The following is a 26,615-nucleotide window of genomic DNA, read 5'->3' as shown; positions in this document are numbered from 1 at the left end:
TAAATATAAACATGAACACAAGCAAACTAAACATATGGCATTGAATTATATACATGAATTATAAGTGACTGTATTTGTATGACCAGTGCAGGTGGTAGTGTGCAAGTTAAAGTGTCCAGTGAAAAAAAAAAAAGGGGGGGGGGTTGTATAACACCTGTGATTTGGGTATGTTAATATAACGTATGAGTTCCAGATGTCGTTAATATAACGAATGACAGTTAAGTGTCTTTAACAGAATTCCAAAGCCTGATGGCAGAGGGGAAGAAACTGTTCTTGTGGCGGGAGGTTTTGGTCCTGATGGACCGCAGCCTCCGGCCAGAGGGGAGAGGTTCAAGCAGATAGTGACCAGGGTGGGAGGGATCAGCAGCTATCTTCCTTGCTCTCCTCAGGGTCCTAGAAGAGTAGAGTTCTGGGAGGGAAAGGAGGTTGCAGCCAATAACCTTTTCTGCAGAACGTATGATACGCTGCAGTCTGCACCTGTCCTTGGCAGAGGCAGCAGCGTACCAGACGGAGATGGAGGAGGTGAGGATGGACTCAATGATGGCAGTGTAGAAGTGGACCAGCATTGTCTGCGGTAGATTGAACTTCTTCAGCTGCCTCAAGAAGTACATCCTCTGCTGAGCCTTGTTGATGAGGGAGCTGATGTTTGGCTCCCACCTGAGGTCCTGGGAGATGATGGTGCCCAGGAAGGACTCCACAGTGTCCACTGGAGAGTCACACAGGATGATGGGGGGGGGGTGGGGCTGTGCTCTTTCTGAAGTCTATAGTCATCTCCACTGTTTTCAAAGCATTGAGCTCCAGGTTGTTCTCCCTGCATCAAGTCACCAGATGGTCGATCTCCCATCTGTAGGCAGACTCATCCCCACCAGAGATGAGTCCAATGAGGGTGGTGTCATCCGCGAACTTAAGGAGCTTGACGGACTGGTGACTGGAGGTGCAGTTGTTAGTGTACAGGGAGAAGAGCAGGGGAGAAAGAACACAGCCCTGCGGAGAGCCGGTGCTGATCGTCCTGGAGTCCGAGGTGAGGCTTCCCAGCCTCACGTGCTGCTTCCTGTCCGTCAGGAAGTCAGTAATCCACCTGCAGGTGGAGTCTGGCACGTTGAGTCGAGAAAGCTTGTCCTGCAGACGAGCCGGGATGATTGTGTTGAATGCAGAGCTGAAGTCCACAAACAGGATCCTGACGTAGGATCCTGCAGAGTCCAGATGCTGGAGGATGAAGTGTGTGGCCATGTTAACAGCATCGTCTACAGACCTGTTGGCTCTATAGGCAAACTACAGGGGGTCCAGGAGTGAGTCTGTGATGGATTTGAGGTGGGACAACCAGGCGCTCAAAGGATTTCATGACCACAGAGTTTTTGGGGACTGGGATGATGGTGGAAGCCTTGAAGCAAGCTGGCACACGGCATGTCTCCAGTGAGGTGTTGAAGATGTCCGTGAACAGAGGAGACAGCTGGTCTGCATAGTGCTTCAGGCAGGATGGCGACACGGAATCTGGCCCAGCAGCTTTGCGGGGGTTCTGTCTCTTGAAGAGCTGGTTAACATCTCTTTCAAGGACAGACAGAGGTGTCGATGGAGGGGAGGTGGGGAGGGTGATCTTCAAAGCGGCAGTAGAAGTCGTTAAGGTTTTTGGCAAGGCGTTGATCGTTAGCAGCAGGGGGGGGGGGGCTCTTGGCTTGTAGTTGGTGATCTACCTGAGCCCCCTCCAGACAGGGGCAGAGTCGTTAGAGGAGAACTGATGTTGGAGCTTCTTGGAGTACAGCTGTTTAGCGTCCCTCACCGCCCTGCTAAACCTATACTTGGCCTCTATGTACTCTGCTCTGTTGCCACTTTTGAAAGTCCTTTCCTTGTCAGACCTCAACTGTCACAGTCTGGGTGTGAACCAGGGCTTATCATTGTTATAAGTCACCCTGGTGCGTGTTGATACACAGCAGTCCTCACAGAAGCGGATGTATGAGGTCACAGCTTCTGTGTACTCATCCAGACTGGTGGAAGCAGTCCTGAAGACATCCCAGTCAGTACAGTCCAGACACGCCTTTAAGTCCTCTGCAGCTTTACTGGTCCACTTCTTTGATGTCCTCACCACAGGTTTAGAGAGTTTTAGTCTTTGTCTGTAGGCCGGAATCAGGTGGACCATGTTGTGGTCAGAGTGTCCGAGTGCAGCGTGGGTGACGGCGTGATATGCGTTACTGACTGTTGTGTAACAGTGATCCAGAGTGTTCCCCTCCCTGGTTGCACATTTTATAAACTGTCTGTATTTGGGCAATTCGTGACTGAGGTTACCTTTGTTAAAATCCCAGAGGACAATAACTAAGGAGTCCGGCTTGGTCCGCTCCACTTCCAGTATCTGGTCGGCGAGCGCGCGCTGTGCGTCCTGCACGTTGGCCTCCGGTGGAATATAAACACCTACCAGAATGAAGAAAGCGAACTCACGTGGGGAGTAGAATGGTTTGCAGTTAATAATAAAAGTTTCCAGGAGGGGAGAACAGTGCCGTTGTATCACCGTTACGTCGTTGCACCAGCAGCTGTTGGTGTAGAAACAAATACCTCCACCCTTTGTTTTGCCAGAGAGCCGCGTGTCGCGGTCTGCTCGGTGAAGCTGGAATCCATCCAGCTGTAGCGCAGAGTCCGGGATGTTCTCGCACAGCCGTGACTCGGTGAAGCACAAAACAGAGGATGAATTGAAGTCCTTGTCTCTCCTCAACAGAAGCTGAAGTTCGTCCATTTTATTGCCCAGTGAGCGCACGTTGGAGAGAAATATTCCAGGTAGCGGCATGCGTCTTCCCCTCTGGCGAAAGCGCACGAGCGCACCGGCTCGTTTCCCCCTGCGACGGCGTAAAGTTGTAAAGGTGAGGGCACCTTTCACTAAAAAGTTTACCAGAACCGATGTGGGAGCCAGAAATTCAGGAAACACACCCCGTGGAGTTGTTACCGAAATGTTCATGAGTTGTTCTCTGGTGAAAGAGAGCCGTGAACCCAAACAAAAAACATTGTTTACAAACAAAACAAGACAAAACAAAGCGCACCAACAAATCGAGGCAGCCATCCGCGGCGCCATCTTGTGTATAAGATGGCGCTTGTGTAGAATATGTTGCTCTGAAGCTGCAACCCATAAAGTCTATCAAGTTTTATTTTGAATGAATTTAAGACATGTTTTTTATCCGTATCAAAACGAAGCACTAATTACAGGACACTTGTGGTGTTTTGTTTGCCTTTTAAATAACAAACCAATATTTCTAAAATTACAAATTGTGTGGAAAGCCTATTTGTTCGGGCCTTAATTTTATGATAAGAATAATTTATGATAGCCTGAATAAGAATCACAGACCAGGGCCAGATGAGCCCCACGTGTTTATCACAGATCAGGAACAGATCTGGGCCAGATCTGAACCACACGCGATGGCATTAGTAACTGTACCGATCTGTTCCTGATTCGTAATTCCAACTTGTTCTGGTATTGGGCCATTGGACAAATACAGACCGGCCCAGACACGTTTAGCGGACCTGCGCAAATGCTAATCAAGCCCTGGCCCAATTACATTTTGCTGTCTGGGAAATTTCTTTGAGGATAAATGAGAATATGCATAGGCTCCATGTAGCTTCATTTGGACGTCACTACTGTAGCATTAGGCACTCACACAGAAATACATGGGGAAATAGGGTCTAGGTTGGAAAATACCTATATTCCCCTCTATAGTAATGAAAAGAACCCTGAATGAGAGACTTGGACTGTACCCACCATAGGCCCAGGTGCAAGACATGACGTTGATGGCTCCGCCCCCTTCTACCTGCAGAGAAAATACAGGAAATACAACAAGGAGGAGGAGTTGACGTCACAGCCCTGAAACTCGATATATTTACACACTAACCTCCCAGCATTTGGGCTTGCTTATAGCACCGTACACGAGTGATGGCTGTCTAAATAGTGTAGATCCATTTGATTCCATTGTATTTGACAGCGTCCAGGCGGACTCCTTAAAGCTCGGGCGTTTCTGTGGAGGATACGTTTCGTTTCCGCGGACTTGCCCTGCTCCTGTCAGTGAACGCTACCAGGAAACCAGAGTCTGTAAACGAAAGCGACCGTGTCACACACACTGCAGCTGGATTACGTTACAAAGTGACACAAGAGCCATTCGGATAACATGACCGCCGTTATTTGTGCCATAATCCTGACGTTTTCAACACTATGCGGGTCCACAGGTAAGCTAATATCATTTCATCTGGTCACTGTGTGTTGAACGTTGTCCTAACAGTGTACCGAGTGTGTGTGTGGATGAGATTACTGGAACTGCAGTTAGGAGGAACTACAGACTCTTACACACTGCGGTCACGTCAGCCGCCGATTTAAAAAGCCCCGTCAAACCAGCCGCCGCTTAGTGTCTGTTGCGCGTCTATTAGTGAACGTACGTTCTATAAGTAAGACTTGGCCAAAGTGGATGGGAGAGCAGTTTTTATACCCTGCGCAATGGTAAAACATGAGGGAAATTATAGGTTTGCTTATATTCACAATGGATTCTTGTTCACAGTGACTCTGACTATCATTATGGAAAATATCAAAACATTTTACTGTATGGTTTCATAACAAGTTCGATTCAAAATCCCTCCCAGTGTCAAAGTGCATAATGGCGAATGGATAATTTCCTGATTTTCAAGAATTAATTAAAATTGTTCCATAGGAGGTTTGCTAATATTTCAATTGATTCTTGTTCACAGTGACTTTGACTATCATTATGGAAAATATCGAAACATTTTACTGTATGGTTTCATAATAAATTAGATTAAAAATCCCTCCGAGTAATTTCTTATAATAATCTTTCTTGCTTGCTCTTATAATATAAGTTAACTTATTTTTGTACTTTTTGTATTTATTTTCATTAGTTCTCTGTCCAAAGTAATACATGTTTCATAAGCACTATCAATTTCTCTTTTATGGTATATTATGTCCCTGTTTTGGGCCATTTTTTTGTTCCCTTTTCTGTGCATTGATCGCTTCATCAGATCTCACTCGTCTGTATTCAGTTATCTGATGAAGCGCTCAATGCACTAAAAAGGGCAGGGACATAATATACCATAAAAGAGACAGTGCTTGTGAAACATTTATTACTTTGTTTAAGTAACTTTATGATAAAAAACTGTCCAATCAAAGAATATAACAGAAAAACCAATACATACTAAATGTCCATGGATTATAAAAGAATTATAAAATGCCTTCAAATTTAAAAAAAAGAGGCACTATACAGAGATTTCATAAGACAGAGAACTAATGAAAATAAATACAAAAAGTACAAAAAATAAGTTAACTTATATTATAAGAGCAAGCAAGAAATATTATTATAAGAAATTATTAGCCAAACAAATCTTTGATCCAGGGGCACCTGGAGAAACTCCTGAGAATGTATTGGGGACAAATCCCTATCATTATTATAATACTATCATTATAAACAGAGTGAGTGTGAGTTCCTCCTCAGTAATCTTTCAGTTTACTATGGAGTGTGTTTAGGGAATTGAAAATGTTGCAGTGAAGCTCAAAGACAATGATAGCCGACAACAACCTCTTAAGGAATCATTTTAATTAAGGCTTGAAAATCAGGAAATTATCCACATGCACTTTGACACTGGGAGGGATTTTGAATCCAATTCTTGATATTTTCCATAATGATAGTCAGAGTCACTGTGAACAAGAATCCATTGAAAATATTAGCAAACCTCCTATGGAAAGTTTTTAATAATTTCTGAAAATCAGGAAATTATCCATTCGCCAATATGCATTTTGACACTGGGAGGGATTTTGAATTTAATTTATGATAAAACCATACAGTAAAATGTCTTGATATTTTCCATAATGATAGCCAGAGTCAGTGTGAACAAGAATCTATTGAAAATATTTTCAAACCTCCTATGGAATAATTTGAAATAATTCTTGCAAATCAGGAAATTTGCACAGGGTATAAAAAAAAAATGCTTTCCCATCCACCTTGGCCAAGTCAGGCACCCGTACCATAAGTGCACGCAACAGATATTAAGTGGCAGCTGGCTTGACATTGCTTTTACAATCGGCGGCTGACGTGACCGCAGTCTCTTACACGAGTGAGTACAGAAAATAACAGTGGAGCTGCCGGAGTATCTCATGTATTTAAGCCCACAATATGAGCAGTTTAGTGAATGAAGTGTTGTCATCAGGACTTTTTGATCAAGTCCACATTGATTGGATTTGAAACAACGTGTTTGTGTAGCTTGATAGGAACCATTTAGATATTATCATTATTATTATTATTATTATTATTATTATTATTATTATTATTATTATTATTATTATTATTATATAAGAACAAAATTATCAGCTGATCAAAGGTGCAACATCCATATCTCCTGTTTTAAGTTTTTTTTTCACCATATGTACTTCTGTAAGTGATATAGTACTTAAGATGTAATGAACTTGGACTCCAGGAAAATGATGACCATTAAGAAAACAGCACCTGTAGTTAATATTAATATGGGTTTATTCAATAGAAAGACTTGAAGTACAGCTACTCTAGACAAACAAAAACAAGATTAATTTCCTGTTGTCTGTACCTGTAGTAACACTAACTAATCTTTGGATGTGGACTGCAGGGGTGTCAGGAGTCCTCAGCGTGCCCACACATGTCCGCTTGACCTCCTATAACATGAATCTGGTGCTGAGGTGGGATTCACCTGAACGGTCAACCAGGGGCCTGGTCTACACGACTGAGTACAAGTAAGTCCAAACTAATCTCAGCATCAGTCCAACCCTCTTTCCTCCGTTGTGTGTCTGTTAGTGCTACACCATCAAAGCTTTTAGGTTAAAGCTACAGCTGATTACAGCAGAGTATTATCAATTATTAGTAGAGACGCATCGATCTCTAATTATGAGAGACATCAATTTAGAGCAAGGCAATGATTAAACATGACATTTAATTGCCTTCAAATGAAATCACGGTGATGAAATAACATATTGAGATATTATCATCATTACAACATCTTAGTTGATAACAATAGGCACATATTGAGGGAATGTCATTTGAGATTGTGGTTTTGTTTTTACATGACATTATTTGTGTGCATGCGTGTAAACAGTCAGCACACAGCTGGATCTCTATCATTTCACTGGAATGGTTTATGTTTATTTTGAACCAAAATTGTTAATAATATGAGAAATACCCAGTACTTTTCATTTGTCAAGTATTTAATACATACAGGAGAATATACATGTAAAATAGGCTTAATGTGGTTATTTAATATAGACTACTTATCTGTTTATTTATTGATTGATTGATTGATTTACAGAAAACATGCTATTTTGTGATACATACTATTATCCAGATATGAAATGACCTATGTCAGGATGGACGATTTTGGTCAAGTTTTTAGTGTCCGATTTCAATACCGGTGATTCCGCCAATGCTGCCTAAAATACTGGTATCTGTATTGGCAAGTATGGGAGTCTGTGCACTGATCTCATACCACGTAATGTAGCCACAACAATATACTTAGTTATAGGTAGTTTATGTTCTTTTCCAATTATTATTGACTGGCAAACGAGAAAATATAAATAATAAATAATAAATATCATTCATTCTCTGTATGTGTTTGTTTTACAAAACAGGCCAGTCATATCACAGGGATAGTAAAATACATCTGATATAAAAAGAAAATATAATACATTTTTAACACACTAGTATTGGATCGGTATCGACTGATACACATGATCAGGTAGGAAGGAAAAAATGGAATTGGAACACCTCACCAGCTCTACATCATTTTCTCTATAAAATATCAGAAATCAATCGAGTGATCATTACAATGTCTCAGTGCTTCATACATTGTACTTTTTATTTATTTATATATATATTTATTTATATATATATATTTATATAGTCTGTATTATCCAATGTGGAACTCAATTACTATCATATGAGATGAAGAAAGCAAGCAGATATTCACATTCGAAAAGCTGGAACCAGAGAATTTTAGCAGTAAATAATAATCTACTATGAAAATAAATCGACAAACTATTTCAGCTTCAGATTTATTAGAAGTCAAACTGTATGGATTTACTTAACTAAAAGCAAAATCAAGTTTTACTCTGAAGTTCCTATCTTCTAACAATCACACAGTAGGCGAGTTTAATGCTATTTTGCATATGAATAGACTATATCTGCCACATCATTCATGCTGTTCCGTTTCTGTGAAGTGCTGTGAACCAAATGTTCATCTGCCATGCTGGTTTGTTGTCACAGTATACATGCTCTGGATGTTAACAAATGGATCTTAATGTTTAGAAAAGTGGTTGCTGGGGTCTGAGAGTTGCAGGATTCTTTGCTGTGTATTTATATTGAGGCGTTGGGTTTGACAGCCTCAATATTTTGTCAGTTAGGAGCATCATTAACCTAACTGACAAACTGGCAAGGCCCCTCCCCCTGTACCATTCAACACACAAACGGTGACTCTCCTCTTATCAAAAACAATATGAGTGATGTTGCACACAAGTACCTTCTCTTCCAGGAAAGAGGAATGATACACCCATGAGCAAATATACTGTATTGTCCTGTCACACACATCACACTGTTGACCAAATTGGAGAACTATGAGCTCAGTGTTCTTCATTTACCTGTACACAGTTTACTGTTATGTTAAGACTTGTGCAGGGTCACCTAGGATTACATCAGTGAGTCAGAGTCTGTGACGTTATACTGTATTTGTTCATTTTAGCTAAAAAGGAGTTGGTGTTATTTGACAAATCTGCTATTCCTGTCAAATGTGATTTTTTTTTTTACAATTTATTTGGTAACACGATATTCATAGCATGCAATGCAGCACGGTGTCAGCTGGCTTTGTGTCCGAAGTATTTACAGTGGGTACAGAAAGTATTCAGACCCCCTTAAACTTCTTACTCTTTTTACTCTAATTTACAGCCATTTGCTAAAATTATTGAAGTTGATTTTTTTCCTCATTAATTTACACACAGCACCCCGTTTTGACAGAAACACACAGAACTATTGAAATGGTTGCACATTTATTAAAAAACAAAAATTGAAACATCACATGGCTTAAGCCGCTCCTTTGTAATTGTAGCTGTGTGCTTAGGGATATTGGCCCGTATTTATCAAACAAGCGTACAGCAGAAAAACGTGCGTACGACCATTTCCACGCAAACTTCGGCATTTATCAATTTGGACGTGAGCGGGAGCCACGATCAAATCTCACGTCAGGTCTGAGATTGTGCACATTTGAGCCTGTGGATTTGCGGTGCAGCACAGCAAAATCTGGCTGAAAATAATTAACAAACCTCAGCTGTCATTAAGCATAAGCTTAAGAACAGATCAAAACGGATTCTTAAAACGAATTAAAAAAAAAATTGTGGTTGGAGCAATTGATTGTACTCATGTGCGTCTGAAGGCACCATCCATGAATGATTAGGCATTCATCAATCGCAAAAATTACCACTCGATAAATGTACAGGTGATTTGTGATGCCAAGCTATCGCTTTTATACGTGGTGGCCAGGGCACACACATGATTCTTTTATATTTCAAAACAGCTCGGCTCCAGCCCCCCGCGACCCCGACAGGGACAAGCAGTTGAAGATGAATGAATGAATGAATGAATGTGTTGGCGCGCGGCTGCAGCAAGGCGCACTGCAGCAAGGCGCACTGCAGAGCCAAAGTCATCTCCTCGGTAAATTGCATTAAATCAAACAAGGTATCAGATGATTAACATTTTGGTATGGTTCTTCTAGGTGACAAAGTTATCCTCTAACGGAATACCTAATAACCCCGCTGGCAAACCCCGCTACAGAGCAGGAGCGCAGGTTCAACAGTGCGCACACACGCACACGGGTCACAGTGGAGCGCTGCTTCGGGTTGACTGCCTCCGCAATTCTTTTCCATACAGCGTTTTTATGGGCCCCTTTTATTCCACTCTTAAGACTGCCAAAAAGCACATCTTTATTTTGCTCCATCTCGGATGTCAGGATGCCGATCTCTGTGTCGGAAAAGTTTCTTTTCTTACCAGTGTTTCTTCTCTCCATGTTTGACCTCAGTGGGCGAGGCCTCCGAACCAGGAATATTTAAGGGCGTATCATGTTAATGATGATCAAATTCAACCGCCGCATTTATCAAGGCCCGCTCATTCGTACGCCGAGATTGGTCAGATACGAATGTTTCATAAATCATACGTGTGTCCTGTCGTACGACCAATTCTACGCTCAGATCTGCGCCCGTTTTCACGCAAGATTGATAAATGAAATGTGTTGTTGGAAGATGAACCTTGGGCCCAGTCTGAGGTCCTGAGCACTCTGGAAAAGACAAAAAGTTCAATCCTGGTCTCATCACACTAGCTAATCTTATTTCTCACAGTCTGGAGTCCTTCAGGTGTTTTTTAGCAAACTCTATGTAGATTTTCATGTGTCGAATACTTCACGTACCAACTGTACATACACAGAAACACAGTGACAAATATGCAGACACACACACACACACACACACACACACGCTGGCACATCTGTAATACCAGCACTGTATTTTGTCCACAGACCCTCCATAAGGGACTACAGTGTGGGCTGTGTGAACATCCACACCCTTGAATGTGACTTCACCCGCCTCCCTAACATCTCCATATTTCAGTACGGAAAGTACACAGGCAGAGTGCGCGCGCAGTTGGGGACTGAGAGCTCTGCCTGGATGGAAAGTAACCAAATAACCTTGGACAAAGATAGTGAGTAGTTTCAAGGCTTCTTTGAAAAAAAAGAAAATCGGTTAAAGCTGCACTGATCAATATTTTTATATGAACAATATGGAGGACTGAACCTGCCAAAAAGAAATAAATAAATAACTTGATCAAGAAATTTATTTTCCATTACATTTGCCATTACATTTTTATTGTACAAGGCCTTAAATAGGTTTAATTATGCTGTGAAAACAGCCTGTTTAACATGGGGGTCGATGAGAAACTGCTCTATTGTGCAAACTACTCCCAGTGGACACTCAGAGAACTGCAGTTTTTGGCACTTCTGTATTTGATCAACCAGGAAGTCGCTTTGGAACAGAGCCGTAAGGCGTAGTTACCCTGCCTACACAGGTAGGCTAACTACTTGCTCCTGAACTGGGGTGTCAGTACTGCGGTCAATCCATCTCCATGGTGCAATCACCTACTGTAGTTCATCAACATGCTGACATTTATGATAATTCAATAAATCAAATGGCCCAGAACGAGCTGACAGTGATTTAGCAACAGACATGAAGAAATGTAAAAGGAAATGCATAAAGAAAAGAATGCAGAAATTAATAAAGAATAAATGCAAAAATGGATTAAATTAAATAAGGAAAGTAAATAAATATGAGAATTAATACAAAGGTAAATAAATCAAGTAACAAATAATATAACAATACATCAATTTATGTTACATTTGCGTGAAAAGTATTTCAATACACAGACACACATTGACACAGTGGCATATTAATTAATTTATCAAGTCATTTATGTGTTGTTATTACATTCATCAGGTGAAGCTAAATGAACAATAGTGTTGCTTTGTGACTGCTGGCGGTTTTGTGTTAGCTCTAACAATGAATGAAGCTTCATGAAGCATCTTCATTATTTATTTATTCAGTCCACTAGATGGAGCTCTCTGTTCAACAAAGGGTTGAAAACACACTGACTCACCATTCATTGAGACCTTTTCTTTAAACCAAGAGCTCCATCTAGTGGACTCAACAAATACAACTAATGCTTCATGAAGCTTCATTTGGACTTCACTACTGTACAGTTCTGCCTCAAGTGGCCAAAAAAAAAAGTATGCTGATTTTATTGATTGGTAATGAACAGTTGCTAGTTGTAACCTTACTTTTCTTCTTTTCCTTTTTCTGGGCATGTAGTGTGCTTTTGTTCCATACAAAAGTTATTTGATTTGCATGATCAGGATAGGATAAGTGCTTTGTCTTTTTTTTAAATTATGCTTTAATTTGACATTTTGGTGGCTTGAAATTGAAATGCTTGACTTTCATTTGAAACATTGTTGACCATACACTGTTCATCCTACAGCCTTGGATTATTTGGATCTGCATGTTACATTTGAGATTTACACAACTTCAACACATACTACTGCTGGGGTCTAATCCACTGGGCACATAAGGTTTACTGGCCAATCCAAACTCGGCATGCCAGTTTCTTTCCTTTCATCTTTTTTGTTTTGTAATATTGAGAACTAACAAACGTAGAAGAACACTGGTTATGAGGGATGACTACAGAATGACTAAAGACTATTAATTACCACTATATCATTGTCTAATTAAGTCATTAAGCTTTGTGAACTCTTCTCTCTCTCTCCCTTCCTCAGCCATTATCGGTTCACCCAATGTCTCTCTTTTCTCAAATGGAGCTACTATCGAAGTCAGCATTAAAGATCCAGTGTTCACAATCTCTACACTCAGAAATGTTTACAACTCGGCCACCTACAACATCACCTACTGGAAGGACGGCCAGAAGGAAAAGGTGGGATGCGTTGGTTCAAGTGCTGTTACAGTGTTACCCATATATGGACCAATGTGTGGCACAGTGCCACAGATTCAACACCAAGTGGCACACATTGATTTGTTTGTTGGTTTTTTTTCGTTTTGATTTTTAGATTTATAAATATTGTAACGTTCATTCGTCTCCGCATAGCGCTCTTTCTTCCTTTCATTCTCGTGCACACACACACACATATAGGCAAGGCAACTTTATTTGTATAGCACTTTTCATGCCCAAGGCAGACTCAAAGTGCTTCACAGTACAACATGTCATAAATTAAAATGCATTACAGAAAGACAAAGAGAATAAAAACATAGACAATAATAAAAACAATGAGGACATTAAAAGTGCAAAGATTTAGCAGAAAGCTAAGGTGAACATAAAAATTTTCAGTCTAGTTTTAAAAGTGGTCAGAGTGGGTGAAAATCTTACATCTTCAGAAAGTTTATTCCAGCTGTTTGTTGCATAATGACTGAATGATGCTTTCCCTTGATTTAAGTTTACTCTGCGAACCACTTACAGATTGGCCTCAGAGGATCTTAGTGATCTAGATAGCTTATGTAGTGGGAGCATATCAGTGATATACTTCGGCCCTAGACCATGTAGTGATTTATATGTGAGCAGGAGGATTTTGAAATCAATTCTCTGACGTACAGGAAGCCAGTGTAATGATTTAAGAATTGGTGTAATGTGCTCACATTTTTTGGTCTTTGTTAGAACTCTAGCAGCAGCGTTCTGAACAAGCTGTAGCTGCCTGACAGTTTTTTGGGAAGACCTGCAAGGAGACCATTACAGTAGTCTAGCCTACTGGTAATAAAGGCATGGACAAGTTTTTCTAAGTCTTGAGCTGACATGAGCCTTAAGTCTTGTTACATTTTTGAGGTGATAGTAGGCCGATTTTGTTACTGATTTGATGTGACTGTCGAAAGGTAAATCAGAATCAATAATAACCCCAAGATTTCTGGCTTTTTTTGAGGTTTTCAGGGACAGTGATTGAAGGTGTTGGATGACTTTAAACCTTTCTTTCTTAGCACCAAAAACATTTATCTCAGTTTTATCCTCATTTAGTTGAAGGAAATTTTGGCACATCCAGTGTTTGACTTGCTCAATGCACTGGCACAGAAGATCTATGGGGCGATAGTCATTTGGTGATAGCGCTACATAGCTTTGGGTGTCATCGGCATAGCAATGGTGGGCAATGTTATTATTTTGCATGATTTGTCCTAGTGGGAGCATATAGATGTTAAATAAAGTCGGCCCCAAGATTGAACCTTGGGGGACTCCACACGTAACGTTGGTTTGTTCTGATAGAAAAGTCGCCAATGGAAACAAAATTGTTCCTATCTTGTAGATATGACTTGAACCAGTTTAAGACTGTGTCTTAGAGCCCCACCCAGTTTTCCAACCTGTCCAAAAGTATTGAGTGGTCAACAGTGTCAAATGCAGCACTGAGGTCCAATAGCATTCATACTGAAGTTTTGCCAGAGTCTGTGTTAAGACGGGTGTCATTTATAACTTTAATAAGGGCTGTCTCGGTGCTATGAAAAGGTCGAAATCCTGACTGGAGGTTGTTGTGGCAGCCAGTAGAAGCCAAGAAGGGAATTAGTTGTTGGAGGACAACTTTCTCAATTATTTTACTTATGAATGGTAGATTTGCAATTGGTCCGTAGTTGTTGATAATAGAGGCATCTAGGTTCCGCTTTTTTAGAAGAGGTATAATGACTGCAGTTTTGAAGGCCTTTGGGAAATTGCCAGATTGAAAGGAGTTATTAACTATTTGCAATACATCTGTTGATAGGCAGTCAAAAACATTCTTAAAGAAGTTGGTAGGTAAAGCATCAAGACAGCAGGTGGCTGGCTTTAGATCTGTCACTGTTTCCACTAGAGTTTTAGAGTCTATGGCATTAAAGCTTGCCATCATTGTTGTGTTATTTTGGCCTAAATGGGGTGGTGATCCAACTTTTTTGTTTGAGATATTGATGGCACGTCTGATGCCTTCAATTTTATCAGTATAAAAGAATGCAAACTCATTGCATTTCTGTGTGGAATTGAGTTCGGCTGGTATTTGTGTTGGGGGGTTGGTCAGTCTGTCGACAATTGCAAATAGGGTTTTGGCCTTATTAGTGTTTCTGTTTATGATATTGGAGAAGAATGTTTCTCTAGCACTTTTTAAGACTAAATTGTAGGCCTGGAGGCTCTCTTTATAGATGTCATGGTGAATATGAAGTTTTGTATTTCACCAGATTTGTTCAGCCTTCCTGCACTCTCTTCTCTGGGCTGTTACAACAGCAGCTTTTCTCCAGGGTGCATTTTGCTTACCAGAAATCATTTTAACTGTAACAGGTGCAATGACATCTATGATATTCACAATTTTGGAATTAAAGTTGTTTACAAGATCATCAGCATGGCATGGGTTTAGAGGTGGTAGTTAGGCGATGGCATTTTTAAAGAGTACATTAGCATGTTCATTGACGTACCGCCTTTTGACATTCTTTAATTCTGTTTGTGTCTCCGGAATTAAAGAAATATTAAAGAAAACACAAAAGTGATCAGACAATGAAAGATCAGTCACAAGAACATCAGAAACATTGAGACCTTTTGTGATAATCAGGTCCAGGGTGTGTCCCTTACAATAAGTAGACTCTTTCACATATTGAGACAGTTCAAATGTATCTAAAATAGTAAAAAGTTCCTTTTTCCCCTGAAATATGTTTTTGAATATAGCAGCACCCCCTCCCCCCCTTTTCCCAGATCTTCAAACATCAATAAAGTTATAGTTGGGGGGTGCTATCTCGATCAGAATGCTTGCACTGTTATTTTGCTCCAGCCATGTTTCAGTGAAAAACATAAAATCAAGTTTGGAGGTGATAATAAAATCATTGACTAAAAATGATTTGTTATTCAGAGACCTAACATTGAGCAGACCCATCCTGTAGGTGTTACTGACTGTTGACTTTGATTTGGAGGGAATAGGAATGAGGTTGTTTAGGTTAGCAGGGTGTCTAAGTTTCCCAATGTTCACTCTCTTGGTAGTTACAACAGGAATGAAGAAGGTGCCATGTTTTGAAGTAGGCAACCTTCGGCCCAGCTGATAATGTGGTCTACTGCTGAACCCTTTTCTGTATCAGTAATATTCAGGACTGCTGTCAGGGCAGGGCGAGGGTGGCCGTGAGGGGGAGGAGTGAGCAGCGTCAGAGCTGGAACGAACTACTAAAGGTGGAAGTTGAGGGCGTGGAGGGGGTTGACATGAGAGGGGCATGGAGGGGGGGAGGTGAGAAGGGGGTGCTATTGAGATGACGCTGAGGGAGGGGGGGGGTAGCTGAAGTCGGTCAAGGGGGGTAAAAATAGGAGTAGGGCGGGGGGTGGGTTGGGGTAGCTCCCGGAACTCCAAGGGGGAGGACTTTGGAGAAAGGCTTACTGGAGGAAGGGAGAAGGACAGAGACCTAGATGGAGGCTTGGGGGGTGTGGGGGAGGGATCTTCACCCGCTTTCGAAATGAAGGGGGCGGTAGAGGGGGATGGACACCTCTCCTCTTTGCTCTGGTGTCTCTCATGGTCAGCGCTCTCCTTTTGCAATGGCGGTCCTCCTTCGACGTTCATGATAAGCTGTGTTGTGTCTTCCTTCTTCGTTGGTTCCTCTTGTCTCTTGTCCTTGGCAGTGATGATAGATGGATGACACAGGAAATAAGACATGTTGGTCATGAAAAGCTTTGCTCCCATCTTATTTAGACAAAGTCCGTCTGTCTTAAAAAGATGCCTGCGGTCCCAGAAAAAGCTAAAAATGTCAATAAAATGCATTGAACAAGCAAGAAAAGCGCTGGAGAGCCACTCATTCAGCGAGTAAAGTCGACTGAATCTCTCAGCTCCTCTCCCGATCGGGGGTAGAGGACCACTGATAAACACCTCAGCATTCACAGCGCTGACTGTTTCAAAGAGTTTATTGAAGTGCTCTTTCAGCTCCCTTGATTGTTGTCTTTCAATGTCATTAAAACCAATGTGCAGAATGATATTTTTCACATTTGGGTGTGCAGCCACAATTTCCAGGATTCTTTTTTCCAAGTCAGACACCATATCCTTCGGAAAGTACTTTGGTGTTATTATTGCTTTTCATATCTTTTACAGAAAAGTCACCCACAATCATATTTTTAGGCCCTCTTGTTAGCTTTCTCTGTGGTTTTAAGTTAGCAGGTCTTACCCTGCTGCGTGGTAATGGTGGGTTATTCAAGCAATCAGAACGGGATCCATTGTCCAGCAACAGTGGAGCAAACCAATTCTTAAATTGAACACTTGCTTGCTGGGGAGGTTTCTTGGTACCTTTCCTCCTCTCAGCTGTCCAGTGCTGTGTCCTACGTGGCAGTGGGGTTGATGAAGCGCTATGCCTGGATGGAGATGGTAGGGCAGGCCAACCGGTCAGATCAGGGATATCGGGGCGCTGGGTCCTGCCAGTTATCCGTTCTCCCTTGTCGCAGGGAGGTGGTCTTCTCTTTGGCTTGCACCAAGTGTGTTCCAGGGAGGATTATCGCTTGTAGATTTATTACCCTGTAAAGGGACCTCTCGTTTCCTCGTAGCTTAATCATGGCTAGTTAGCTGGGTTCTAGCATGCCCCTGTCCACTGTTTTCAGTCAGCTCTAGAGTGGTGTTGTTTCCACAATTTCCATTCACTTCTATATTTACTTCTAACCGATTAATTTTTGTTTCCATCGGTAAAATCTTCTGTAGTAGTTTGTGGTAATCTTCCATAGAGAAGGGAGGCATCTTCTGCTGATAACCTTTAGCACTGTAGCGCAGGCTTAGGCTTATCTTGAATGGTAGGCCTCCCTGCCTAGCGTTGAGGAAGTCGTAAAAATATTGAAAAATGCCTCTGTTATCTAAAAGAAAATATAATCTCACTGGTTTTGTAAGTATCCAGGAGCTGTTGCTCCTTGTTTCTTATTGAGGAGAAGCAAGTAGTAGCAGATAGTAGCAAAAAAATGCAAACAAAGGCGAGAGCAAGCAGAAAAGGCGTCCGCAGACTCATGTAAACGCTTCCTTTGACACTAGCTTATGAGCTTCCCCCCTTCCTCTTCTGCACCTCTTGCAGTGTCCGGTGTCACACTCTTTCTTCCGTACTCCTCCGTGCTCCTCTCTTTGGCCATCACACACACACACACACACACACACACACACACACACACACACACACACACACACACACACACACACAGACAGGCGCACATGCTTGCCAGTGGTGGTACCTATTCAAGCAGACCCGCATTCGCCCCGACGTCATCAACCAACCCAACTACAACTCGGACCACCAGTATTAATATTACAATATAAGGCTATTTATTTAAGTGTTTAAGAGACTGGTAAACAAACTGTTTTTGGCTAATTCACACAAAATAGATATATTTGCAGTCGAGCAGCGCTCTCTCTCTCTCTCTCTTTCACCTCACTGCAGCCTGCGTGTGTGCCAACAGTCTGCGGTGTGTGTGTGCACAGTTTCACTTTCTAACTTCTGGTTGATGCTGAAATCAGAGCTAGGGATGTAAAGATGCATCACGAGACAGTTAAAATTGATTACAATGCGTGAAGATTCAAATTGGTTGAGATGAAAACTGAATCTACTTTTGATTTTTTTGATCTTCTACATCAGTTGGCTTATTAGACAGAGGTGCAAAGATGGTGAAGTCACACCAGGTAGCACTGGCCTGTTATATGGGAGGTTCTAATGTAGTTTTTTCTCTTTTGAAAATTAAAGAAGTTGTGTCCCCAAAGCAATTTCAGGACGCACTCACACTGTCCATCCATACCGTGCCCAAGCACGTTTCACGGCTAAGGTCTAGTTCGTTTGACCAGTGTAATTGCAACCGTACCGGGGCTAGGAGCGTCAATCAATACGTGTGATGGCATGATGACCTATAGGCTGGCAAGAAGCATTCGCGCAAGGCCCAGGTAGTGTGAGTACAAACGGGCCTGGGACGCGCAGGGAGAGGGAGGGGGGGACAAGTACCCTAAAGCACGGGGCACAGTAAGGATGGACAGTGTGAGTGTGTCCTCAGTCAAAAGCAACTGGACTTGGTTATTTGTCTAGGAAGACGTTTCACCTCTCATCCAAGAGGCTTCGTCAGTTCATGTACACATCTGACCAGGCTAGGACTGGTCCAACTATCTGGTGTGGAGATCCAGGTATTTAACCTCTCACAAGACTTGATGTCACTGGAACCCTGGACAGAGAGGACGGATGGTTTGAAAGAGTAAAAGAAGCGATCTATGTAAAAGTAGAGAAACCATCGCTAAACAGAGGAGGAGGTCTGAGAAACCACTCATCTCCAATTTACAATGCTGCCCTTTCATCCCTTCCCAGGAGATTCAACAATCTAACCTCAAAGAACCTCTCCACGCCAGATAGTTGGACCAGTCCCAGCCTGGTCAGATGCGTACATGAACTGATGAAGCCTCTTGGATGAGAGGTGAAATGTCTTCCTAGACAAATAACCAAGTCCAGTTGCTTTTGACTGAAATTGCTTTGGGGATAACTGTTTAACATCAACATGTTGATCATCTCCATCGTCTCAAATCCAAGGGCCGCAAGTTTGAAGGGGTAGCTAATGAAAACGGTCTCACTGTTCACAAAGACGTCTACAAAGATGCCCTGAACAAAGCACACTCCTTCTACTACTCCTCCGTCATACATTCTGGCAGCAACAACCCTAAGACTCTGTTTTCCATCATAAACAAACTTCTCAAACCTATGGAAACCATCTTTAATACCTTCACTGTCAGCAAATGTTTTATTAACTGCCATAACATATAAGTCATATTCACATTACTATAGATATTATTATAGTTACTGTTACTTTTGTGGTTGCATGCATCTCTTGGACTGTCTCTCAGTCTGTCTTTGTCTCTCTCTGTCCATCTGTTTGTCTTTGTCTCTCTCCGTCCATCTGTCTGTCTTTTCTCTCTTTCTCTCTCCTTTTCTTTCTCCCCAACCGGTCAAGACAGATGGCCGTCCTCCATGGAGCTGGGTCTGTCCCCCGTTCCTGCCTGTTATAGGGAAGGTGGTCCTACTCTGTAAAGTGTCCTGAGATAACCTGTGTAATGATTTGGCACTATAAATAAAATTGAATTGAATTAAATAAAAAATTGAGATCATACACAGCCAACTGACCAACGCCTCCTCCACCACCGTCTCTGCTCCGGAACCCGCCCCTCCTCCACCTTCCATTCATCCACTCGACTCCTTCACTGAAATCACAGCATCTGACCTAACAAGCACACTGACAGGCATGCAAACGTCAACCTGTATCCTGGACCCCATCCCCTCCACCCTAACAATGACCTGTCTCCCTTAACTCTCCTATGAACTTGACCATAAAACCCTCAACACTTCCGACCCAATTGAGGACAGTCTTTTTTGCTCACAGGGATTATTTCTTTTAACCTCAATATTTGAAGTTTAGGCCAAGTTTAATATGAACACTGGACATTATGTATATGACAGAAAATAAGGAAAAGCATCATACAGTAGGTCCCCTTTAATAGGTCTATTTCATACCAAACAGTTGAATAGATTTTGATCTCATAGTATTCAAAACTCAAGAAAATATAAACCTAAAAAAGTTCCAAAAGAACTGATAACAAACTGCTGACAGAATGGCTGCAAAGTCACCATCAACATAGCTGGCATTTACATTAAAAAGCAAATTTAACAGTCCTATACATTTTTTTATCTGGTTGTATTTGTTTGTATCAAGTACTTGTACATAATACACAACAGATTTAGGCTATTTATGTGGTGTGACTAGAAGGACTGCTATCCTTGTAGTGGGGTAACCATTTTGGAATAATGTGCGTACCAGCATGCCAACATCCTCAATGGCAATGTGAATGTTTACTGTTATTACCATTCCAGTTCAGCATTACATGCTAACATTTGGTAATAAGACAGGGGATCACTGGAGTTTTTAGAATCCATCCTCTGGGAACAAGAAAATCTGTACCAAATTTCATGGTAATACAGCCAGTATTTGTCAAGATATTGACACAAGTGATGATTGGACTGACAACCCTACATTACCAAATTCCCTACAGCCTAACGGTCCACACTCCTTGTATTATGGCAAACAGCTTTTGTTATTTGAGAAGTTTTCCTTATTTTGTTAAGAACATATTTATATTTATTTAACTAAAGTATCTGAAAAAAACAACTTCAGTATTGAAAGCAAGCAGTGGCCTCCAGTACGGAAAAATGAAGCCAACACAGAAGTGCCAAAAACTGTAGTTCCTCTAATGGCCACTTGAGGCATTGTCCAAAACAGAGCAAATCCCCATAGACCCCCATGTTAAAATGCCCAACTTTACAGCAGAAAAAAACATGTTCACAACCTGGTACCAAAAAACAAACACTTTAGGACTCTATAGTGAATTTCTCTGTTCATGACAACTGTACAGGGGTGATTTCTTTTATAACTCACATGTTTAAATTATAATAAGGCTTAAAGTTCTGCATAATTTAGGGTTTTGAGTGAAAGGTGGGTGCTTTCAGATGTAGCTAACATAAACTGTAGGCTGCAGTCAGCCTGCCTCATCTCAATCCACCCATTTTTGGATAAGTGATGAGAATGCGGAGTGATGCCAAGATGGCGAGGGCGCAGCCACCAGGAGCCACCTACACTGAGCTCTTCAGAAACCTATGGGTGATGTGATGGAAACTATGTCCATATTTTATTTAGTCTATGACTGAAACTCAGAGACAGCATTTGCACTGGTATGTAAACGTAAAGAGAAAGACATAATGTTTGTAGACTGACTGCATATTCAGATATCTTTGCATAATTTCCCCCTAAAATTGTTGTATTTGTGTTCTTTGTGTCTGGTGTATTTTGCCCTTTTGTAGCCCTTTCGTAGTGCATTGTTGGGGAATTTTGATAAGTGCTCAAAACAGTCCCAAGAAAACAATAGTTTTTACTATGCCCTGTTACCCTATGATAGTGCAGTCATAATATTTCATAATACTGTCCATATTTCTGTTCATATTTATCTTGGCCATGTGCTGCATGTCACTATACTGTGATTTAATTCTTTTAGATTCAACAATCTGCATTTAAAACCAAAAGCCTGTCAAGAGCTTTTCATTTGTTTTGTGGAGGATAAGATTGCAGCATGGTTATCTGTGACCTTTTCCGTTTCGTTTTCCTCTCATCTTGTTGCCTCTGTGGTGTCCTGTAACTGCTTCAGGCCAGACCACACCACACACCTGACCACATCTCTGTTCTTTCCACAGGCCAAAAGCATAAGCAACATGCAGCAAAATAGGGTGGTTCTTAATGACCTGGAACCCTGGACCAAGTACTGTGTCCAAGTCCAAATCAGAGCAGAGAGGAACCCCAACCCCAGCCAGCCCAGCACAGCTGTTTGTGAGAGCACCACCATTGGTAAGCACCCTTTGCTAGCAACAAAGGCAGGATTTTTATTTTATTACCACTTAAAGGGATTTGATCTGCAAGGTATGGAAGCAAGCAGCATTTGACCCTGCAAGTCATGACCATATTCTTAGAATTACAACAAAAGAATGAAGTGGACAGGTTTTTAGCTTTGCTATCAGCAGGGGCTGTAGGCATGGCAATGTCTCTTTGTTGACACAGACACAAACACTTATAGAAATCATGGTTTTCATGTGTTTCCATTTGTTTCCGACGCATTGTAGCGTTGCCTGAATGTTCTTTTCTTGAGGTGCCAGCCCCTGTTTAATCAAACAATTTAATGATGAGTGTTAACACATTTATGAACCCACTTATTAAAAATAACCAGACAGAAGTATCACAAAATTATACAGCAATAATTAGAGCTACAATGCAAACTCAGTTTAAATCAGTGTTAGGGCCCAGAAAATGACACAGCTGACACACACTGAGTCTGGCTATTCTACCCGCCTCTGACTCCTTTCATCCTGTTCCTGCAGCTTTTCCTCTGTGTATTCTGGCTCAAATAGGTATTGGCGCCCATCGAAATCATAGAAGTAACCTGTCTGATTAAAATCTGTTGACTCAGCCATTTTGATTCCTATGTGTGCGTGTTCAATCTTGCCGTCTATTAATGCTTGGACACTAACTTGACCCACTGATCTATAGTGACCTAACCCTACCTGTAGCCCTTTCCGGCAAAAGACAACCCCCACCCCCTGAGAGCTCACGTGACATTTCTGTGCTGCAGGGAAAGTTGCTTACCTTTTACAACTATTATTACTTAGATTTCTCCAAACTGCCACAACGTTTACGTGTTTTGCTGAAATAAATCATCAATGGGCTCCGTCCTTTTGGATCACATTTGGTAATCGACTTTATGGAGAGAATGAAGAGTACTGTTCTCATGCTACTGCGGAGGTTTGGTGTTATTTGGAGCATTATAAGTGGTTAAAAAAGCCATATTAATGCATTCACCGTACCACCCCGCGCTAATTAGTGTTAGCCACATCCGGCTGTTAGCGACTCTCCCAGATTTCTCTGTTAACAGTTGATCCACGAAAAAAACTGTCTTGTGGCTTATTTGATGTATATTCATGCCGAAAACAACCATGGGTTCTTTTGCACCAGAATTACACTTAAATTACTTCAGTTGTGCCGCTTTATATAAAATCAAATCAAATCAACACTCTGGGGTGGGGCTTATATAATGGCAAGGGAAACACTGATGACTGATATCAGTATGAAAAAAGACTTTTCTTGACTGTGCTCTGTCTGCTGTGTTGGTTCTAAATATAGATTTAGTCAGTCTATACCAAAAGATATTCAGTTTAATCTAAAACAGAAAATCTCCATAAGCAGCTCTGTATTACCGTGCATTCACACCAAAAGCAATGAAGGCGATGAAAGCATCATGCTGCCATTCAAAATCAATGTAAATGACGCGATGTTGCTTGATGTTGAGTTGAATAATTTGAACTTTTAAAGCAACATCGCGTGAATCAGCGTGTGAATGCACGGTTAGTCTTTTGTCAATTTTTGGTTTATATCTACATGATTGAGCGTACTAACTGTAAGTCACTTTGGACAAATGAGTGAAAATGAATGAAATGTAAAATAAAGGTCTCCTGACTCCTTGAAAAAACAAGCGAATCATTTAAAGGCGGACTTTGCTGGAAAATGTATTTTTATCATGTAACATCAGCACTTTAAACTTTATACAACAGTTGTTTAATTTCATCGCCACTGGAAACTAAAACTGACAAAGCAAGCCACTGCAGTTTTGAAATTGTGTTTAGGTGGAGGTGCACAAAGTGACAAATGAAAATGCTGCAGGGCATGACAACAAGTACATTACAATTACAAAGTAGAAACATTCTTATTACTTCTGCTCTTTTGGTCTGATTGTTTTGCAGACGAAGAGGCTCCATGGGTTGCAGCTGTGGTGACATTTGTCGTCATGGCAATGGCAGTGGCTCTGTTGGTGGTCGCGGTGGTTTATCGGAAACGTATTGCCCACTTTCTCTGTCCAAAAGATGCACTGCCTCAGCACTTTAAAGAGGTGTGTGTTTATGTGTATGTACTGTAGGAGATGATACACCATGTTAAATGAATGAATGAATAAATTAATTAAAAAATGTATATTCCCCATTAAGGGGGAACCACCGCCGATTGAAATAGGACTACGAACTAAGCCCGACGGAAGTTTAACCTACTGTAGGAGTTATAAGAGACTCTAATCTTGTTGATTCTAATAAGAATTTTAATTTCTTTATTTTCAATCTCATAAACTGAGGGCGCAGATTCTCGCTGAGAATGAAGATCACAATGATCAACTAACCAACTAACTAATCAAATAATGATTACAGGAGAATAATATGACATGAATAATATATAACAACAACAAAAACATAAATAGATTATCACCGTGAGGTTCATGGGCAGGTGGCCAAAGCTATGATATGAAGGGAAAGCAGATAAACCAAATGAAAGCTAAATTCAATGCTGATAGTTTACCGTAACTATACTTTTATTAAAAAAGGAAAGTTTCTTATCAGTTAATGCCCAAGTTTTACCCAGACCTGATCATCACCATGACCAAACAGAGCCGCCTCACCCACTTTCAGCTGTGAAGAGAGGCAGTCCATTAGAGAGAGAATCTTTTCACAGCTCACACAGGCCTCCAGAACACTGTGGGCTTTCCTGGGAGTTTCTCAGCGAAGCTGAACAGCAGGACCAGATGTCGAGTCCAGCGGCCAAAAAGAGCGTAACAGCTGCGGAACGTATTGCTTGCGGGTCAGAAGGCTGCTTTAACGGGGTGCACACTCATCAGAAGTCCAGAGAGAACGTTGATTACAGTTGTCTTGGTAACTAGCACTTAGCTGTATCAAATTATTTTTCTAGGTTGTTAAAAACACTGGAGTCTTTGGTATTCACAGTGGGAGGGAAATGTAGATGATGAGAGTTTAGCTGTGTCAATTGGCAATCTCCGGTTGAAATCTCTGATATAAACTTTAGTAACTCACTGGTTAAGATGATCAAACTAACACACAAGATACTGTAGGTTGACAAACTCCCTACAGTTCAGTTTGTCTGGCAAGCAACAAAACTTGATCTCCTTGCAAAATTGATTGAACTGACTGTTCCCCTTCTTTGGATTCTTTGATCAAGTTTTTACTTAGTTAATTTAACACAAACCTAAATCAGTTTCCTTACTGCTCCCCAGTACCTGCCCAACTCATCCATGTACGTAGCCATGCATAACTCCCATCCACCTGAGGAGATCTTCCACCAGGTCAGCATCATCGCAGATGGCAGGATTCCCTCTGGAGGAAGCGGGGAATAACTGCAGCAAACAGCCCCACACCACATAAAGATGGAAGGAAGAGGGAAAGGCTGAAAAGCAAAGAAGCAATGAAGAAGTTGGAACTGTTGGAGTTTATCAGCAGGGCACTGAGAAAGAGACTGAGAAACAGTGAAATAAACGATTTGTGCTGGACTTCAAAGTTTTAATGCAATGAATTCTGCAGCAGTCTCATATTATTTATCAGAGCAGGTGATTCAACCATGACTCCTAGAAAATGATGTCCCCATACAACAAAACTGCATTCTCAATTATGTTTATCTTGATATGTAATTGTGTTGTTTGTTTTATTGTATGGGAGAGTCATATTTTAGGAGAAGGCTTATCGATCAGATGTACAGGATTGTTGTTGTGTGGTGTACAGTGGTAATGTTGCCTGCAGTATTACCACATACTGTTTTTACCAGAAGTAGCGTGGCACTGCCTGTTGGAGTTGCCACGCTGAAGAATTTATACCGTTATGATGCTATAAGACACCCATTGGCTGTTAATAGTGTATGATTCTGTATGATCAAAGTTATATAGATTTTTAAAAAGCTATACATCGGACATCATATTTTGTAAAGCATACATAGTTTTTATTTACTCACTGTGGAAATTTGAAGGTTTTTCTATTGATCAGCTGTGATAGTTCAGAGAAGCTAAACCAAATTAAGTTTTTCATAGAAAATCAGGCAAAGTTTACACAATGTCCAGCTCAATTGTTTACACATCAGTTTTGAACTCATTTGAACTTTAAGATATAATCCATAAGATTTTCATCTTATCAAAGAGTGATTAAAACAATGATGATTTGACTTTTTTTGTTATGAACATTTTTATATTCCTTTAACTAAGGTATCTGCCCGTTCACGTTTCAAACTAATTTTCTCCACTCTGAAACACCTGCTGAGGAAACAACACTGGTTATTGGCAGCTCCATTCTGAGAAACGTAAACTTAGCGACACCAGGGGGCATAGTAAAATGCATCCCAGGGGCAAAACGGGTGACATTGACTCCTATATGAAACTGCTGGCTAAGGATAACCGTAAATATGGTAAGATTGTTATTCACGTCGGCGGTAATGAGACTCGATTACATCAATCCGAAGTCACTAAAGTTAATGTGGAGTCGGTGTGTGCATATGCAAAAACTATGTCGGACTCCGTAAATTTCTCTGGTCCCCTGCCCAACTTGACTTGCGATGACATGTATAGCCGCATTTCATCATTCCGTCACTGGCTGTCTGGATGGTGCCCGGTAAATAATGTGGGCTTCGTAGATAATTGGCACTCTTTCTGTG

At 41.2% G+C, this 26,615-nt stretch overlaps 1 protein-coding gene and 1 long non-coding RNA gene across 2 annotated transcripts in view; one reads left to right on the top strand and one right to left on the bottom strand.

Annotated features, from left to right (window-relative positions):
• Positions 1–26,615, bottom strand: part of LOC310952836 — a 333,477-nt gene that overhangs the window by 272,930 nt on the left and 33,932 nt on the right. The gene's annotated exons all lie outside the window — the stretch shown is intronic.
• Positions 3,861–26,054, top strand: LOC310952745 (interleukin-10 receptor subunit beta-like). The gene is made up of 7 exons (XM_083921436.1): positions 3,861–4,197; positions 6,610–6,733; positions 10,549–10,730; positions 12,352–12,506; positions 21,791–21,941; positions 23,885–24,030; positions 25,195–26,054. The coding sequence occupies exons 1-7, from the start codon at positions 4,140–4,142 to the stop codon at positions 25,312–25,314; spliced, it is 936 nt and encodes a 311-aa protein (XP_083777562.1). The 5' UTR covers positions 3,861–4,139; the 3' UTR covers positions 25,315–26,054.

This window comes from Echiichthys vipera (genome assembly GCF_963691815.1).
Source record: "Echiichthys vipera genome assembly, chromosome: 10".
NCBI classification, from domain to species: domain Eukaryota; kingdom Metazoa; phylum Chordata; class Actinopteri; order Perciformes; family Trachinidae; genus Echiichthys; species Echiichthys vipera.
The sequence above is the reverse complement of the archived record's forward strand: the minus strand, read 5'-3'. Positions and strand labels throughout refer to the sequence as shown.